At 37.8% G+C, this 20925-nt stretch overlaps 1 protein-coding gene across 19 annotated transcripts in view; it reads left to right on the forward strand.

Moving 5' to 3' along the window:
• The window catches only part of SSBP2 (single stranded DNA binding protein 2), a 164683-nt gene that overhangs the window by 135085 nt on the left and 8673 nt on the right, over window positions 1–20925 (forward strand). For 10 of the 19 annotated variants that reach the window (XM_072992595.2, XM_072992596.2, XM_020790264.3 and 7 more), the window contains 9 exons: window positions 1935–2005; window positions 4244–4311; window positions 6650–6698; window positions 7607–7642; window positions 11575–11629; window positions 13783–13853; window positions 14560–14638; window positions 16136–16164; window positions 17708–17806. In XM_072992595.2, coding sequence (XP_072848696.2) covers window positions 1935–2005; window positions 4244–4311; window positions 6650–6698; window positions 7607–7642; window positions 11575–11629; window positions 13783–13853; window positions 14560–14638; window positions 16136–16164; window positions 17708–17806 — 557 coding nt within the window. Of the gene's footprint in view, window positions 1–1934; window positions 2006–4219; window positions 4312–6649; window positions 6699–7606; window positions 7643–11574; window positions 11630–13782; window positions 13854–14559; window positions 14639–16135; window positions 16165–17707; window positions 17807–20925 lie in introns of all 19 variants that reach the window. The other 9 variants (XM_072992593.2, XM_078386394.1, XM_020790263.3 and 6 more) reach the window with 1 other exon arrangement.

Consider the following 20925-nt stretch of genomic DNA (forward strand, 5'->3'; position numbering starts at 1 on the left):
ACATTACTGTAATCGGGTATTGGCCTTTGTTTGCAAGGCCTTGGTGTTTCAGATTCCTTACATCAGTGGTGTCCAACCTTTCACCTTCCCTGGGCCACATTAGAAGATGAAAATTTGGTTTGGGCCGCACATACATTTGGTTTGGGCCGCATGGGGGGGCAGCCCTAGCCGTCCTCCGCAGCCTCGCTCCAAGCATGCTTACCGGCAGCTGCGATCTCAGACAGAAGAGGCTGCCAGCTTCGACTCCGGCAGCTTTATGGGGCCGGGAGGGGGTCCACCTATTAACGGGGATGGTGCAGTTCAGTCACACAGCCCCCCTGTCCCCTCCCCCCCACTCCTTCCTTCCTTCCTTCCTTCCCTCTCTCTCCCTCTACTGTTGTGACATGCTCCGGCCGCAAGTGCCGGCAGTGTATCTTGAAACTTGGAATTTCTTTAAAAATAAAAAATTGCACTGGGCCGCATTATGAGCTGACCTGGGCCGCATGCGGCCCTCGGGCCGCAGGTTGGATAAGCCTGCCTTGCATACTTCACATCATGTTCCTTTTGTAAGTTAGTGTTACTTGGGGTGCATCTTGAGAACCATAACATACAGAGAATGTAGTGCTGTGTTCAGCAGTCATTAGAGTTTATTAGTTACTTTTCTGTAATCATTCTGAATAAACGTAAGCATATCCTATAGTTTAATGTATTATATAGCACTGTCACCAAGTTAAAGAAATATTTGCAGACTTATTGTATAATGAGTGAATATTGTGTAGCACTGTTATCTCCCAAAGAAGTGGCTTAGAATCTTACTTTATTGTTTACTCAGATGCAAAAAGAAGGATACACTTCCTGATTTGTGTACAATAAATAGGTTGCTCAGGATGAATTTTATTAATTTGTTTATTTCTTTTACATATTTATTAAGCTAATGTTCTAAATAAGAGGGGCATTCTTTTTCAGTAATGCTTGCAAGTGTCGTTGTGGCAATCACAATCTTAGAAGTATTCTCATCTGTGTAAGAATAAAGAAATAACTTATCTATAATAGCACCTCACCTGCCATGTATTTCTTTTTTAAAATATCGTTAAAAATTAATAGCTGTGAGCAGTCTCCTATCTCAGTGGTTCTTAATGTGGGCGATAATGCCCCCCAGGGGGCGATTTCATTTTTCAGGGGGGCGGTAGAATGAAAAGGGGCAGCATGGGGGCGCTGGAGCAGAAGGGGGGCGGTAGGGGGGCGCTGGAGCAAGCCAAACCTGTGAAGATGGCTGCAACCTTTTTACAATGTGCATGGATATATATTTTCCTCCAATCTTAATTTAGTTTCAGACTTTTTGTCTTGAAATTTTTAGTTCCTGCATTTGTTTTCATGCCCTTTTTATATTTCTTTTTGCGTCTTAAAATTCACTTGCAACTAAATCATTACATGTTACTTTTGGGGGGGGCATTTCATTTTCTTGGAATTTAATTTTGTTTTCAGGGGTCATTGGATTTAAGTGTCTTAAATAAATAAATAAATAAATAAATAAATAAATAAATAAATAAATAAATAAATAAATAAATAAATAAATAAGATATAATCACCGTGGGGAGGGGGGGCGATGATAACTTCCTCAATGGCTCAAGGGGGCGTTTCTTTCAAAAAGGTTAAGAACCACTGTCCTATCTGATTGAAATTATCACTCTGCTCATAAACAAACTTCAGTAATTCGCGAAGGCTTTCACGACCGGGATCTAATGGTTGTTGTGGGTTTTTCGGGCTCTTTGGCCGTGTTCTGAAGGTTGTTCTGGAATAGGAACTCCAGCCACAGAGACTAGCGAAACATCAGGAAGAACAACCTTCAGAACACGGTCAAAGAGCCCAAAAAACCCAGAACAACCAAACTTCAGTAAGTTCATCTGATCAATTGATTCAGAGTGGTGGCCCTAAAATGCCTTGTGTCTTTTCAGGTCATCCAAATATGGGTGGACCAATGCAGAGAATGACTCCTCCCAGAGGAATGGTTCCGTTAGGACCTCAGGTATAATGCTTGTTTGGCAATTCACATGTTCACATTTAGTGGAATTTTCATTTTTCTTAAGTATATAAGAATGTATAGTCATATGGTAAAGTTACGCACCATTGTAATTGTTGCATATAAAGGTATTACTTCACACAGAATGTGCTTGCCATGTCCTGGAATTACCCTTCGGTTGATTAGACCAAGGTCTATATTGTTCAGTATTCTGTTTTCAGCAGTGGCCAGAAAGATGCCTCTAGTCTAGACACTTAGAAATAGGATATGAAGATGACCTTTTTTTACAGTTATCCACATCAACTATATGGAAGTAATACTGCTTCTGTACATGGATCTTTGATTCCATAATGATTGAAATCCCGTTGTTTAGTATAAGATGCAACTAGATCCAATGAATCAATTGAAGTTAAGGAGGCATTTACTCACCAGACCCCATTGATTCAATGTGGCTTACTGTAGTTGTACTTTATTATACTAAGCAATAGGACTTCACCAATTCTGTAAGTGAATTGCCATATATAGGAGCCAATATTGTGGAGTACAAAGAACTTGGGACAAGCTGCAGTGTTTCCAGAACACAGTTTAAGAAACAGCAGTGTGAAACATTATTTCTTTGTAAAACAAAGAAAGCATTATAAAATGTCAAGTAAAGTTGCACACTAACTAAAGTTACACATGGAAAGAGCATTTCGTTTTAACCTAACATTGAGTTGAACTGTATTAGCTATTTCGGAAACAAATGCAAAATATATTTTAGAAAGAAGAAACAGTTGGATTATTCCTGGCTGTTTGTTCACCATTTTTCAGGGCCTTTTCAAATTTTATGTTCTTAGCTGCCTTGTCGTCCTGAATCATTTTAGTAGGAAACTTTTTCAGATGGCCTTTACCTTTTATACATTTGGCTTTATTAAACATATGTGAAAGAATCAATTATTTTTTAAATGCTCTACTTTCAAGTTCCACAAATAAACTGATTTTAATATGTCTTGTTGGGACTAATACTGGATTTAGCCTCTTGTTTTTGAAACTGTTAAACTGTAGTAAAGAAATGGATAATAAAATGACCTTTATGCAGAAAAAATAATTTTAGCGATAGTCTGTCAAAAATAACTAACTAAATTTATCCTTGAATTAACTACAGGTGCATTGAGTAGCTTTTGATGAATTGCTCGCTCTCTCATACACTATTCAACCACTATTTATAAATGGCAGTAGTCATGAACTTTGTCACTTGGTTATCATTAGTAAAAACATGGTGTTCTTACACCGAGAAAATAATCCACAAAGCTCCATTACTGAATGATCATAAATTCCATTCAAAGGAACCTGGGTGGGCCCCTCAGAATACAAGCCTTTTTGAGACAGAAGCTATAGAACAGCATTGCTAGACAGATAGCACTTTAAAATGCTTCATACGTTGTTACAGTAAAGTTCTTTAGAACAATACTTTTAAACAGTTTTATGTAGTTTTGACTACAGTTTAACATTATAGTGCCGTGGGGTTTTGTGGCTATTGTTGATAAAGATTAATTTCAACCTGAAAATTACAGAAGCAAATTAATTTTATATATTTCTGGGAGATCTCAGTATTATATAACAGGCCCCAGGACCATATCATACTGTCAAATTGTTTGTGTGCTTGTGTAGTTGGAGCATAAACTATAGAATACAGGTTTGTTGAGTAGATTCATTGGGGGACATCTTTTAGAAGATTCTATCTCCTGAATACTTTTCCTGTTAATTTCTGTAATCGGCTTCTTAAATAGACATAGCAATCATAATAACTAATATAACCACATGCTGTAAACATTACTAAAAGTTAATGCTGAGTAAGACATCTTAAAAAAACAAACGAACTGAAAGTTCTTAAATGTTTTTAGAATATCGAATCAGCTTTTATCTGATGGACATTAAATCTGGTCCTTCCTGACAACGGTACTAGCCTAAATGAAATAAGTGGAGTGAGTATTTGTTAAGAATGCTTACTACACTTCCATTGATAAAATAACACAAGTATTAGGAAATACTAAATAGTTTTCTTTAAATTAATGATAGTATAGGAATAATAATTATTTTCCAAATCAAAGCCACTAAAATCCTGAAGATGTACAGTATAGCACTGGCCTATCCAATCAGCAGATGTGTTAGGGAAGTCATTAACCTGCTGTCCTTTCTTTCCCCCCTCCTCTTTGGTTTTGTTTTTTTGTTTTGTGGTAGTCTGACCCTTGGTTATCATTGCAGAACTATGGAGGTGCAATGAGGCCGCCACTGAATGCTTTAGGTGGTCCTGGGATGCCTGGAATGAACATGTAAGTAATATGGTATGCCACTAGAAGATTTATAGTAAGGATAGTTATCTTTTTGTTGTTGTTAAAATCTAATTGCAGTAAGATGTATCAATGTGTACATGTGTGGTAGATGTCTTTGATCAAATTTATTTATTTGTTTATTGCATTTCTATACTGTCCCTTGTAGCGTTCTCCATTTATTAGATCTATGGTTCTTGTTGTATGATGTAATGGTTTATGAATATTCATGTTGCTGAGAGGCGGAGCCAAGAGAGATGCTATAAGAAGTGGAGTCAGAGAATCAGAGTCAGATTTAGTTAAAGTCAGTTAGAGAAATGTAAGAGTCAGGCAGGAGAGAAAAGCCAGACAGAGTAATAGAGTATGTAGTCTGGGGAAATTCTGAGGAATGATTAACTACTGAAGATATTCATGAATCAATCTATGTACAGTAATTAATAAACTGAAGTTTTATTTAAAAGAAATTGAAGTGTGGACCTGAACCTTTATGAAGTAATGGTGATTTAGAGATCACCTGGTGGCAGCAAGTGTAAAAGAAGAGAGTGTTGGCCTTTGTGTGCTCAGAGGCTTGAAGGTCAAGCAAAGGGGCACGAGGGTGGACGCCACATCCATCTAATGCAAATCCACTACTTTGTGTGGTTCACATCCACATAGAAAATCTCCCAAAAAACCCCACCTCAAGAAAGGAGTAATAAAAAACACATATAGCAAATAACTATTTTTTTAAAAATGGCAACTGCTGAGCAGAATTTCAAGTTTTAAAATTAAATTTGGTTGAAACAATACAGTATCTACAGCAGGGGAAGGGTGTTCTTAAAGGTTTGTTTATAGAGCTCTGTTTTGACTAGCTTTCTGAAAATTGAAAGGGAGATACTCTGTGCAGAGTATTTCAGAGTGTTGTGGCAACCACTAAGAAGACCTTTTCTATCCTCATGTAGGTAGGTATTAAAGTGCTTTTATTCCCCATCCCCTTAGAAATTCTTCTTGCTTGATTTTCCATTATCTAAATGTTTTTCAAGAAGAAAATTGGTCTCACTACTAGAGATGCAGTTGTTTAAAAAAAAGATGATGATGTGAGGAGGTACAGTCTCTCCCCTTTCTGTACATAGTTTCATTAGCCTATGGCAGAGAAAGATAAGCATTTCACAACTCTGTGCGTAGATGTCAGTTATTAAAAGGTTTCTTGTGGAGCCAGATATCTCTGTGTAGAATGCCACTGAAGGAACCTAAGCAACTTAGCTACCCAAGGTCATCAGTTACTCCTTAATAAACAATTGAAATAAATTATTTGCCTTTCATTTTCACTTTACCAAACCTGGGCATTACAGTTTAAGAAAAATATCAATAAGATGGAATGTGTTCAAATCAGAGTGGTCCAGATAGTAAAAGATTTGGAAACCAAGCCCTGTGAAGAATATTTGAAAGAGCTGTTAGTTTGGAAATGAGGAAGCGAAGAGTTGATGCCATAGCCATCTTTCACTATTTGAAGGGCTGTCATGTGAAAGGTGGAGCAAGCTTATATTCTGCATTTCCAAAAGGGTTGGAAACAATGGATTCATATTACAAGAAATGAGATATTGTCTAAACATGGAAGGAAAAAAAAACTTCCTGGCAGTAAGAGCAGCTATCTGACAGTGGAATAAACTGTCTTGGAAGATTGGGGAGTGGGGGTTAAATTCACTGAAAGTTTTAAAACAGAAGTCCAATAGCTATCTGACAGGGATGCTTTAGCTGTGGATCTCTTGCTTTGGTAGGGGTTTGGACTACATGACCCTCTGAGTCCCTTCTAGCTCTGCTATTCTATGATTCTGTGATTCTAACCAGTTCTGCTGACAGGAAACTAGTAAGGACAGCCAGTATACAGTAGTGAAAAGGCATGGTCTTGTGACATATTAGCAACTAACAAGCTTGTTGTGTGTAGTTTTGGAAAGACAAGTCTTTTTACATCAGGTGCAGTAAGACATCACCCAAAATCCCATTGGCCATTTCTGCCTGCCCATCAGGAATGATGTCATTATCACAGAGGGATTTCAGCTGCTTAAAGACTTATATTTTAAATTCCAGGGTTCACACAGTTTCATCTCATTATGTGTAAGCTGTCATACTTTGAAGTTCAAAAAAGAAGTCTTTAATGAGTGGCAATCTGCCACTGATGATGGTATTGCTCCTGTGCTATACAAAATATTATATTTTAAATAATTTCATTATTAATTGGTATTATCATACAAAACAGTTACCTGAAATCAAGTACTCTTCTCTTCTTACTTAGAGAGAGAAAAATATTCAGTCAAAAGTCAAAGCTGACTCAGACTCAGTTATTGTGTGATTTTCTACATTTTAGGGGACCAGGAGGTGGTAGACCTTGGCCAAACCCGACAAATGCCAATTCCGTGAGTATATGTTATAGTGTAAAACAAGAATAATAAAAGCACATAATGCATTCCTCACTTTATAACTTTATCAACATGAATGCCTTCTGGTTCAGGAATGCTGTGTTTTCTGCCTTCCAAAGTTCTTGAAGGTGGTTACAATCTAGAACCTTTTCAGAGGATGCCCATAGTTCTTTGTTCCTCTCATTACAATAACTAAGGGTTCAATTTTTTTTTAACTTCCTTGCCCTGGGACATCCAATAAAGTCCTTCATGTTTCAGAGAGTTGGCTACTGAGGTAATATAATTGCCTATTGTCTTTTAGCTGAAATTATCTAGGAATGGTTGTTGTTTTTTCCCAGTTGTCATGCTGCCGTGTCCATTGTATTAACTTTTTTGATACCCAGTTGTTGGGTTGCTCTTGATTCAGTGCTCTGCCTTTGTTGTTTTATTTATAAATGTGGACTAAAATACTTTCTATTATTGTGAACACTTAATAGTGTTTTAATATTGTTTCATTCTTAATTGTGCTAATTTACCATATATAGTATTCATAATTGAAAATGTTGTTGCCAGAAGACAACTGCTAACATGGAAAATCAATAATGAGCTACTCTTCAGACTTCTTATAACATGATTTAATTAGTGGGAATTATGAGTACAGTTAAATGATGTTTATTGGGTGATATCCAGTAGTAACTTCTGACCAGAGTAGGTCTGTTAAATCAATGGAATTCACACAGCTGTTTACTCACCAGCTCCCTACTGATTCAGTGAGCCTACTCTATTGGATTTCAGCCATGGATTTCATGGTTCATTGATTTCATTGTTCTCTTCTTTTTGGAAACTGGTTTAAAAATTAAAAGTTAAGGTGAAAATCAGTGCTTCCTTTTTTAAAAAAGCTTAGTTTGTTCTTTTTTCCCCTTTAGATACCATATTCTTCTGCGTCACCTGGGAATTATGTCGTGAGTATGCCAGTTTGTGTATGCACATATGTGTGTGCAAACTCATTAGCACAAGTGTTGGATTTTATTTAGGCAAAGAACTAGTTGTCCAGATGTTGACGAAAACCCATGTGTATTAATTGAAAAGTGAGCATTTGATCTCCTTTGTGTCTGCCATATATCTGTACTACGTATGTTGATGTTCATTAGTAGAATACTTAACAGTCTGGCCAAAATTGCCCTGAATGCTGGATTTTACTTTAGCATATGCTGTCTAACTGATACAATGCATAGTCCTCAATTACGAAGAAGTAAAATCAGCTGTTTCAAGAGGCAAAATAATTGCCTTGAATTTTAGAAACCGCACTGAAAGGCTCAAAAAGCATGTAACAGCACAATCACAAATACAGTGCTGTGGAATATTTTACTTTTGAGTTAATTACCTATTTGCTACACTTTCTTCCCTTTTCCTCCCCTTTAGAACTCTTTATTTTCCCCACTTAGAATGAATTAGACAAAAAAACTTCGCATGAATTAGACAAAATAAGTTTAATCTCAAAGCACATTAGTGATAGAATCTCCTTTGTAATCAACAGAATAATTCTTGTATTTTGTGGTCCCTGTGGGTCCCATGTAGACGTCTTGTACCTGTGCAGAGCACTTTGCAGCATACCCTGTAGCTCCACTGCACATGCCTAAGCAGGCCTCAGCAAATTTACCTCAGTTCTGAATCTGCTTTGCCTGCTTCTGACTTAATACCTTTGCTGTTCACATCATACTGTACATCATAGTATCAGTATAGATCGCTACAGTTTCTCATATGGTTGAATTTGCATGTGCCACACAGGATCCCCAGTTTACCATCAATATTACCTTTTATTTTGTCTTCTGCTACTCTACTGCCAATCTTTACACGGCTGTGAGTGATCTTCTTCCCCTCCTGAGGAAAGATGATTGGTTCATGACAATAGACTTGAAAAATGGCTAGTTTCACATTTCCATACGTCCATCCCATTGGAAGTATCCCATTGGAACACCTTATCTGTCTATCGAGAAATCTATATGGGGAACAGGACGCAACAGTTAGAACTGGATATGGAACAACTGATTGGTTCAACATTGGGAAAGGAATACGAGAAGGCTGTATATTGTCTCCCTGCTTATTTAACTTATATGCAGAATACATCATGCAAAAGGCTGGACTGGGTGAATCCCAAACCGGAATTAAGATTGCCGGAAGAAATATCAACAACCTCCAATATGTAGATGATACCACTCTGATGGCAGAAAGTGAGGAGGAATTATAGAACCTCTTAGTGAGGGTGAAAGAGGAAAGCGCAAAAAAATTGTCTGAAGCTCAACATCAAAAAAACGATCATGGCCACTGGTCCCATCACCTCCTGGCAAACAGAAGGGGAAGATATTGAGGCAGTGACAGATTTTACTTTCTTGAGCTCTATGAACACTGCAGATGGTGACAGCAGCCACGAAATCAAAAGACTCCTATTTCTTGGGAGGAAAGTGATGACAAGCCCAGACAGCATCTTAAAAAGCAGAGACATCACCTTGCCAACAAAGCTCCACATAGTCAAAGCTATGGTTTTTCCAGTAGCAATGTAGGGAAGTGGGCTGACCACTGAAGAATTGATGCTTTTGAATTGTGGTGCTGGAGGAGACTCTTGAGAGTCCCCTGGACTGCAAGGAGAACAAATCTATCCATTTTGAAGGAAATCAACCCTGAGTGCTCACTGGAAGGACAGATCCTGAAGCTGAGGCTCCAATACTTTGGCCATCTCATGAGAAGACTCCCTGGAAAAAACCCTGATGTTGGGAAAGTGTGAAGGCAAGAGGAGAAGGGGATGACAGAGGACAAGATGGTTGGACAGTGTCATTGAAGCTACCAACATGAATTTGATCAAACTCTGGGAGGCAGTGGAAGACAGGAGGGCCTGTCTTCCACTGCTCTGGTCCATGGGGTCACGAAGAGTCAGACACGACTTAATGACTAAACAACAACAAATCCCATTGGAAATACCTTAGGTTTTCTCTAGTAGAGGACTGTTTTCAATACCATTTAGCCTCTCAGCAGCCTTGAAGGTCTTCATCAAGACTATGGTGCTAGTCATGACATTTCTCAGAAGACATGGAATAGTCAACTTTGCTTTTAAAGAAGATCATCTGATTGTGGCCAATGGCTCAGATGTTTCAATGATTTGTGCCTCAGGAAAAATCACATCTGTGCCCTACTCAAGACTTTCCTAGGGGGGAGGCTGCAGTCCACCAAGACCCGAGTTCAGACTATAGTAGCTCTGTTGAAGGATGTTATAGACCATTCTATGGGGAAAATGCTCCATGTTCTAAAATTACTCAGTCTCACAGCATCCATGGTGCTTTGCTTTGCCAGATTACTTATAAGATCTCGTCTCAACTTGACCTTCAGTTCTAAATGAATGCTACTTAGTACTGTTAGGGGTCCTGCTGTGCTGATGGACTCAGTCAGTACAATGAAGGCAACACCACATCCAGTGTCACTGGTCTTAGAGAAAGGCAAAACATCACAAACTTCCTAGAACTTACGGTAGTATTAATGACTTGCAAAACTTACCATACAATATTTACTGGTTCCATAGTGCAAGTCAGCTCCAACAATTCTACCATGTGTGGTATATAAACAAAGAGGGGGCAGCAGATCCAGAAAGCTAGTAAATCTGGCACTGTGTCTGCCATTAGCAGATCTATCACAGCTCCTTCCTTATTGCAGTTCATGTGCCAGGGTAATTGAACCAGTTGGTGAAGCTGCTGAGTAGGGTTGATAGGATGTACATGAGCTACTCTACCCTCCTCTTCTCAACAGGATACAGTATTTTGAATGTGGGGTCAATAAAGCATCATTGCATTCACTTCTAGGATTAGTAGGAAACCTCCACTGTGCTGTATCATAGCAGAATTAGGAAGGAGATGTCTTGATGCAATCTTGGAAGGATAAAAGCAGCCATCAATTCCCAGTATAGTGGTGCCCCGCTTGATGATTACCCCCTTGACGACGAGTCCACTTTATGATGAGTTTTTTGCTATCGCTATTGCGATCGCAAAACGATGATTCCTATGGGGTTTTCCGCTTTATGACGATCGGTTCCCTGCTTTGGTGCATGGCATCATGCTGCCTATGGGTTTGTTTTGTTTATGTCTTTTGACACTATTGCCGAAGACTCTTTGCATGGTCAGTGTACAAAAGGAGTTGATCTTTTACATGCAAAGGTCCGCTGAGTTTCAAAGGACTCTACAATTTTTGAAAATCTTAGAAGCTATTCCACAAGGGCTGTTGCCACTCAATGCTATTTTTGCCAGGGGTCTCCATACTGGAATCATGCATAGCTGCCACAGGGTTACAGTCATCAACCTTTTTACAGTGCTACTGTTTGGACACTAAGCTCCAGAAGGACACTTCCTTCAGCAAGGCTGCCTGACCGCTATGCTGCTATAGTACGAGGTGCCTGCCCACCTGCCAGGTTCACTTTGTGCCGTTATTAAGCTCACTAGTCTTCATCCATCAGTGTGGATGCATAGAAACCATGATGAAAAAAAATGAGTTGTTTCTTGTAATGTTTGTTGTTTGGCTGGTACTCTGTGCATTCACATGACCCAGCCTCCTCACCTCTTTGGCACCTGGAGTGAAATGACAGTGACCTATATAAACTGAGGGAAGAGGCACTGGAGTGTTCACTATAGAGGGGAAAGAGAACCAACAGTCAAAATCTCTCAGTTTTGAGTATCCAAAAGGGTTAGCTTTGCACAGGTACAGATCTATCAACATAAATGCATAGAAGACCATACAAAGAACAAATGTTGCAAGGAGCATCCTATTTTTGTATAACTTCTGTCTTTTGAATTTATTTTATTCTGCATTTTGCATTGTGTTTGTATGAATTATTGGTTCTCTTCTCTTTTTTTAGGGTCCACCGGGAGGTGGGGGGCCACCAGGAACACCCATCATGCCTAGTCCAGCAGGTAGCCAATTTTAAGTAGAGGTGAAAAAGCAATATGAAGTAGTAATGCTGAAACACCTGACTTCACTAAACATTGTTACACAACAAAAATGCAAATGCACAAAAAGATAGACAAAATAAACATATTTTCCTAATAAGATGAATTTGATTTACTTAGTATTTTAACAATCATTTCAGTGTTTTGAATAATTTCCATTTTTATCTAAGATATTAGCTTTGGGATGTCCTGTCTTTACATGGATATTGCATGTATTTTGTTAATTATGGCAGCATGTTACAGTTTGATTAACTATTCTCTCAACCTGGGTATCTGTTTTCTAGTAACTTCACAAAGGTTACTTGGCTGTCACTTTACTGCCACAGAAAATCTCATTTAATATAAGCCAAGAAGAAAAATGCTCAAAGCATCTTGGAAATTATCAAATAAAAGCTCAACTATTTGGAGAGGCAAAAAATTGATTTGGTGTTTTCTCATTTATCATTTGAAGACAAGGGAGATCAGAATTTACAACCTTTAGTTAGAAATAGGTAATAGTCTGGATAATCTGATTTCCTTTTTAAATACAAATTAACCTGATTTGTACGGTACTTCCAGTATAAACGCATTAACCAAAATGCAGTTCCCATTTTTGTGCTTCTCCAAATTCTTAAATGTTAAAAAAATCATATGGAATAGGATAAATTATGAAAATATTGCTTGCAAAAAAAAAAAAGAATGTATATGGTGAGGGAAATGGCACACAGAAATGCATGCAGTTGGAGTTTTCTACAGACATTTAAATGGCTACAAGTTGATATGAAAATTGGTCAGAACAACTTTTTGAATAACTGAAAATAATAGGCCAGAATCTTCTTGGTGATTTACACATGTGTAAGTCTGATTGCATAAATCAGGGTGGCAAATTGCTGCTAACTAATGAGGTATTGATGTGTAATATAAGTCATGCAGCAGTCATGCAACAGTCACACATTGAGTGATGCAACTGATGCCTTGTTATTTAGTGGCAATGAACTATTTATGCATATGTAAATAACCAACATGATTCAGGCCAGAGAAAATTAAACACATCTCCTTTTCCACTAAAGAGTAATGCACACCATGTTGAGACAAGAATAAAGGAGGGGATTGTACCTCATGCAGTTGATTTTGATCTCTCCTCCATTATACTCTTGTTCTTACATTTTCAGAATATCTGAAGGGAGGCCACATGCTTGTGTTTTGACCATGATCGATGTTGTCATTAATTCAAAGGAGTAATCCAGGATTTCAGTGTTGTCAACTAAGGCTGTCATCACATGGAAAATAGATTGCAATTCACACCAGTTGTAGAGTGGCCCAATGTGATCTGTATCCTGGTTGACCACACATGGCAATATGTTCCAGCCTGACTCTGATCTGTGCCCAAGGCAGACCATTTTGATTCAGCTGTAGGACTTCTACTTTTGGGGGCCATGCTGGAGCAATTTCCTGGTAGATTGAAGTGTCATTTTAAGATCACGGCCCCCATAGCGATCCTTTCCAATGCAATAAGATGAGAATCTTTAAGCCATCTGGTTGCACCCTATCTTTTGTCACTGTATCTACACTTGAAAGTTCTAAAACCTCTACTAAAAGAGAGCAAGAGATACAAATAATTAGAGCACACTAGAAGGCCAAACCTATTTTCTGTGGTCCACTACCAAATTCTTTTTAACTAATAACGCCTCTTGAATTTTTCTGTTTTGAAGCCCAAATCATTCTTCATCTTTTTATTACGTCTTGCACAAATGTAAGGGAAGAGCTTAACCACAACCATTTATGAAATCAGTATGAAATCTTGATTTTACTCTGTTCAGTTACCTTCTGTGATAAAATGTTGCTGGTGCCTGTGCAGTAGTTCTCCAGTTTTCCTTTTAACTGTGGCATCAAATCCCCAGACAAATTCTTGTTGTCATTCACACTTTGGCCAAGAGATGATTATAAACAAAACCTCTTACGATTGATTTACTGAATGTTAACAATAATGTACAAGTCTCTTCTGAAAGCAGTTGTAGAATTAGTCCTTCTATTGTATTATTGGCAATGTCTGAAAGTGTCTTTGAATAAAATTTCAGTGTATTCATTGATTTTTTTTCCACTGAAAATACTTCATCTTTGAAAAATACTTGTTTCAGATTCAACCAACTCTGGAGACAACATGTACACATTAATGAATGCAGTACCTCCTGGACCCAACAGACCTAATGTAAATATCTTAAATAAGTAATATATATTTAAACTGTATAGCTTGTACCTAATCACTAAGACAACATGTATCTTAACACATTATTTTAGGATAAAATAGTTACCTTAATGGGAATACAGGTTGTAGGGGATTTTTCATAATGATTACATGCTGCTTATATTTTGACTCCTAAAACATTGCTTTTGGAGAGTCGTTTTGCAAAATTGTTAGCTATTTAGGCCAAATGTAGCAAGTAATTAAGAGTCACTCTTTCAATGAGTAACAATAACAAGTTACTCTGTTTCTAAAGGAGGGGAAAGCAACCAGCAGTATAGAACTTTTTTTTAAAAGTAGTGTTTCAAATTCTGCTCTCTCCTCATCGTTCTTCATGTAAAAGAACAAGAATTATACAACTAATGCTGCATATTTCATTAAGTCCCTAAATTTTTACTAGCATAGAAGTGTTCACAGTGGCTATCTTTTGATACAATGATTGTAACAAAAATATCAGCAGGTATTATTTAGGCAATTTTCTAGCCCTTTCTCACATTTCCTAAGATAATTATTGTAACAATAGTAATTTTGGCAACAGTATTCTAAAACAATATTATTGTTCCTGTTCTGATTTTACAAATTCTAAAGTACAGTTTATTTTAATATATTTTATTACATGTTGTAAACTACTTACTGGTATGCTTGTAGTATGATGCATTTTCACTTCTTGCAGTTTCCAATGGGGCCAGGATCTGATGGTCCTATGGGTGGATTGGGTGGAATGGATTCACATCATATGAATGGATCATTAGGTAAGGATACTGTACTTTGTCATTTGTTTAATCATGGGCTGAGGAACTTGTGAAGTTCAGAAAACCTAGTTTGAATTGTTACCATTGCATTTTCAAATTGTACTCTGCAGTCCAAAGAGTTAACTTCAAACTTGGATTCACAGGTTGCTAGCAAAATTCTGAAGGATGTAAGAAGAATATATTTTGTTTATTCAGATAACTGTTTTATATATGGGCCAAAATCCTATTGCTTATTGTAGTAAATTACACTAGAGCAGGTGCATTGAGTGATGACTCAACTCCTCCATAAGGTCCATTGATTCAGTGGTCCTGTTCCAGTGCAGTTTGCTACGATAAACAATAAGACTTTGACTATGAAGCTTCATTTGCTTTACAGGAAAGAACAAGGCTCTGTGGAGTGTCAGGACAGAACACGCAGAGGTTCTGTGGATTCTTTACAAGCAAGAAATTTGTACTTTGGAAGTTTGTAGAAGCTCTAGTACCTCTCTTTGAAGTAATGAATACTGACATCACCTGCCTCTGAGATATATGATCATGAATAATTTTAGAAGAATCAAGCATGGTTTATTCTTCAGTGTAGAAAATTAGAGGATTGGGACTTTTTAAAAATACATACACCTGAAAGCTGATATGATAGGAAAACTCGAAGGGTTTTCCACCCTCGTTTTGCTATCAGAGAACATGTTGAATTTTTCATTTGTGGAAGCCCCTTTTTCCAATTTTTCAAATCTAAATGTATGAATAATTTGCCACAGAGAAAAGCTGTAACAAGCCCAAAAAAGGCCAAAAAAAAAAAAAAAACCCTCTGTAAAATTACAAAGTAAAAATATGTTTTCCTTGAATGGGATTTTAAAAAGAGGCACCACCAGCAGAGTAATTCTGTGTGTCTGTGGAGTAAGAAGTCTACAGAATGAAAGATGAGGAGGTCATACAGTACTTTTTGTTCTGATAAAACACGGGAGCACAAAAGTCATACATGCCAGCAAAATATGGCATCCAGAAGCCAAAAATTTAACAACTAGGAAGATACATTTCAACAGAATTCCAAAACGAATCAAGGTTCAAACCATTGTGGTTTGTAGAGTATCAGTGCAATATGAATACAAACAGCAGGGCTAACGGCAGAAACATGAATATAGATTGTTCAAATTAAAGAATTAGTAAGCTTTATTGTGACACTAGAGTCTGAAGAAATTGAAGCATCCAGTTTTAGTTGACATATTCTGTCCAGTGCAAGTAATTCCAGGAATTGTTCTGGACTGGTATAGGCATATTGGTTTATTTTACATTAATTATCATTAATAAAAATAACATTTATTTTAGATTTCATTTTCCAGGTAGCTGTCAGAAGATACATCAGATACAATTGAAAACAGTAATATAAGCAAGTAAAAACCTGTAAAACTAGGATAATAGTTCCTGTTCTAGGTTTTTGAAAATCTTGATCCCAAACTGATGGAATTAAAAATTAACCTAAATATTCATTTTTCATTTAAGGCTCAGGAGACATGGATAGTATCTCCAAAGTAAGTATCCATTTTATTTCAAGCCCAGTATTTTTTCTGTAAGCAAATTTATTATTTTTAAGTTTTAAAAAAAGTTATTACAAATAAATCAAGTAGTTACTATTAGGGTAATAACACCTTGAGGGCATTGTGCAAGCAAATCATCAAATTATTAGAGCAGAGGTAGGTGACCTCAGTGAAGCCAAGAACAATTTTCAGATTTGCCAAAAGCAAGGGTTTGGGACAAAAGGGGGTAGTTTTGTCCCTTTGGGACAAAAGGGGGTAGTTTTCATGTTCAATTTTTAATAGCATATTAAAAATATATGCAGTAGCTGTGTACTGTAAAAGTGGCCACAAAGGACTTTTGTTAACTGAAAAACGGGCTTAGCTTTAAAAAATAGCATAAGTGGGGAATAAAACCTTGAACCCTTTAGTGACCAGCATTTTTAATTTTTATATGTTTTTAAGGTGTATGGAGGTGCCCAGGGATGCTGAAGGTCCCTTGTAACATGGAAAAATTGCCTCTATACCCACAAGGGGACCTTTTGAGTAAAATGGATTCTTCGGTGGGGGGGGGGGATAACAAACTTGGGGGACTGGGGGAATCTAAGAATATTGCAAAAATGTTGGGGGGTGGTTCTCATTCAGTTCACAGGTTTCATGCTTCCAACCCCTATATTAGAGTTTAAACAAAATCTTGATAATTCTTAACGTCTGTTGAAGACATTTGTTTATTGATAGCCACAAATATAGTATGATGCTAATCCTTAGTTCTATTTTGTGGTTGATGTACCATTATCTAACTGGTTTAAACTATATCTATTAAGTGTTGGCAATTCAAAGAGAGGCTGTCACACACTATATGTCTAAGGGCTTGTAATATCTGAAAAGTTATCTTTCCTTGTTATCTTGTATACCTCCTCTATTACCGTCAGTATACTGGCCAGATTCCTATTGCTCATTCCTAAGTACCTGCCCACAAATGCAGCAAGTATTTCATTAATGAACAGCAAATTGCCTCTAAGACTTTAGCTTATTTTCCCCATGTGCACACAGAATAGCAACAGGATTTTGGCCATCATTTCACAAACTATTACTGAAATTTTCCAAAGTTACAGAAGCAGTTTGTTCAATGAGTCGCTAGAGTTTGCAGTGTCAGCACTGCAGGAAGACCCACACTTCAACGTAAATGCTCCTTTGGTCAGCCTCTCTTCTCATGTAAGAGATGTCCAGGAAAACAGATTATACAGTAGGGTAATCAGATAGACTAAGAGATGCTGGCAAGCACTTGATGATTGGCTTTGTACTGGCAACAATTTCTGACTCTGTTCTTCCCAATTATTTTAAAACAGCGAGGAAAAGAAACCCCCTTCAAGATTAGAATTCTTTATGCGTAGTAACTGAGATGTAGATTTGTACTTGAGTAGTTGGATCCCAGTGAATTGCTCAGGCAATGCTGCATACCATCATTTCCGATTTACAAGTTACAGATTGTTCTGAAACATTTACAGATTAATTTAAGCACACAGTAGTGACTCTCTCCTGTTCTCTTCAAATACTGTAGAACTCTCCCAGTAATATGAGCATGAGTAATCAGCCGGGGACCCCTCGAGATGATGGTGAAATGGGGGGAAACTTTCTAAATCCTTTTCAGAGTGAAAGTGTAAGTACAGCATGTTTTAATTTTTGGTTGCTGCAAGATATGAACAAAGTTCCATTCAAAAGTACAATTCCCAACCTAATACTGTACTATATCACATACAGTATACAATATTGTTAAATTCTATCTACATAATACCTAATAAGTTCGGGATTCCAGATTTCTGGAGGAAAAGTCCATTGCAGGTTGCAAGCCATGATGGGAATGTATAATCTCCGGGCTTAAAAGGAAGGTACTTCAAAATGCCAGATGTAGGGGAGGGGTATCAGGAGACAGGTATCTAGTTGTCCCGTGTGTTTCCAGAGGCACCTGGTGGGGTCACTGTGACATACAGGAAGCTGGACTAGATGGCCCTTGGCCTGATCTAGCCAGGCTGTTCTTACGTTCTTATGTTCTCGTTTCTGAAAGGAACTTAAGATATATGCATTAATTTTGATATTTTTGACCTCATCTGGATTTTCCCATTGTTATTTATCATAATACAATTGACAGTTGCCATCTTTGCAGCACTTCAGTATGCTTCATAATATTGTCTGTATTTGTAATTATAGAAGACATATCATATGTGCTTGCATATGTAACCCCAATAAACATAGTGGGAATTGCTTCTGAATAGCCATGCATAAGATTGAGCTGAAAATCATTCTTTTTTCCACTGCACAAATGTCATCAATTTACACATGAATTTACCAATGAATCTGAAGAGCAGAGGTTCCTACTCATGTGGACGTTCTCCAGGCAAGCAAGAATCCTGTTTTTCCAAGGTTTTTGCTCACATGGAGTGCCTCCACATGACCAGAAAATTCTCCTTTTCAGACCTTCTGGTGATTTCATGTGTGAAATGACAATGGGGGTGGGCTAGGCCCGTTGAGAGTTCATAGTCCAGGATTCTCTTCATGCTTGATTAAGGCTTATGAGTGCCCCACGATTTGTGCTTACAGATCAAACTAGTTATTACAGTGGGGGCTTGACTTACGAACGGCCCAAGTTACGAACATTTTGACTTACGAACCGCTCTCATAGGAAAATATTGACTTGACTTGCGTACTTTGATTTGAGTTACGAACTGAAAAAAACCCACGTGGGAGGCAGGGAAAGTGCGAAATTTGAACTTTCAGTTAACTGTTGCCCAGTGAAAAGGGTGCCTGTCTGCTTCCTCACTCCTCCCAGCATTTAGAGAGTGGATTGGGAGACAGTCTTCAGACTGCCTGGTACTGCCTGGACTGTATTTTCCCTGCCTTCCCTGAACCTTTCTTGACCTAAGAAAAAAAGAAACAAAATATCTCCCTCTAGTGGTCGAAGGCGGAATAGCAGCTTCCCATTAGTTTCTATGGATGGAAAAGAGCAGATATGGATCAAATGGTTTTCAATGCATTCCTATGGGAAATGCGGATTTGACCTGCAAACCTTTTGACTTGAGAACCGCCTTCCAATACGGATTAAGTTCGCAAGTCAAGATCCCACTGTACTTGCAAACTTGAATGCAGTTATGCATGTGATGGCTTTTAAAGACCTGCTTGTATAGGGATGATTGAAACCGGAAAAGAAAAGGAGGGAACCCTTTCCTTATTTATAACACACCTGTTATGAATCATCTTTCCCAGAAAAGTTTTCCACTTGCAAGGCTCCAAATACATGTTTGTATATGTAACTGGTAAAACAAATGTATCACTTTTCTGATTATTGTCTGTATGTCTTCTCAGCAAATTCCACCTTCATTCAGTGTAATCACTTTTCTGTATTTATAATGTTTTCAGACTTTTAAAGAGCATATGTTTTAAATCTATAGAATGCATCCCATAAGCCCACCACCATGTTGTATGAAATAATCAACCGTATTTTGACTTCTTCCTCAGCCATAATACAGTACTTAAGCCAACTGTGTTGGCAAGTATCCTATTTCTAGTATTAATTAGTGAAAACACCCATTAAATCAATTGTTGAATGATAAATCAACAATTCAATAAAGCCCACCAAGTCAATGGTTCTGCTGTGATTGAGACTAGCAATAAGATATTTGATGATGTAATTTCAATATATTTTATTTACATTTGCAACAAAATAAGAATAATTAGATCATTTATGTCCCCTAAACTGCAGGCGGTTCTGATCCAGTATGGGTTTTCCCTAGCTCTGACCAGTGGTGGCTTGGGCACATTACCTGGATGAGCAAATTTTCATTACAGTATATTCTTCAAAATTTGCTAGTAACTAAACCATCACCAGTATAGAAATAAAATATTATGAAATCTTCTTTCAAGTTCAGGCTAATCTTCTGTATAAGAGATAGGGAAACCACTAGCTATGTCAGGCCAAATCCACATAGCAAAACCTCCACTGCTGCCCCCTCTTTAGGCTCACCCCCTTTCATCATGCACCAGTGAAGTGAACTGGTGCTGCAAAGAGATCGTGGTCAGAGGTAACACAGTATTACCAACTTTTTCTATGCAGCATCCTGATAAAGGAAGACAGAAGTAAGCAAAACTACCTTCACAAAGTTCACTGCTTTGTGTTTCTGGTGAAGGAATATATGAAGCAAGTAAGGGTCCCCACTAGTGGTTTTTTAGGTGATGCCTTGATTGGAGACCTAGCTTTGCATCATGTAGCCTCTTTGTTGTAGTTGCTATGCATTTAAAACACCCTTCAGAATATGCCAGATGGTAAGAAAGTTTCAGTGTTAGTCCCACACCTCTGAACTATAGCGCACACACTGGTACTCAAACCCTCAGTTCAGTTTTTATCCACCACTACAGCCACATCACTATAACTGTTGCATTGGACGAGAAATTATCTAGGATCCTTATGGCCTATATCTAGTGATATCATTCTGCTAGAAAAAAACTTTTACTCACAATCAAAATTAATATTGGATAACAATTTTATTGTACCAAATGAGTAAGCAAGCAATTCAGTAACCTGGTGTGCAATATTTTAATCCAGGCCAACTGCATGATTAGGAATTTTCCTTCTGCTAGCATTACATTGGATACTGGCCTATGAAGGGTCAGCCAAGATTACCCAGTGTGTGTATGGTTGAGGGATTATGTGTCCTGCCCCCCTGTGCAGGATGAGCTGCACAATCCCAGAATGACAAGGAAGGGGCATCTGGTAAACCATTTCTG

Source organism: Pogona vitticeps, chromosome 2, assembly GCF_051106095.1.
Source record: "Pogona vitticeps strain Pit_001003342236 chromosome 2, PviZW2.1, whole genome shotgun sequence".
Taxonomy (NCBI): domain Eukaryota; kingdom Metazoa; phylum Chordata; class Lepidosauria; order Squamata; family Agamidae; genus Pogona; species Pogona vitticeps.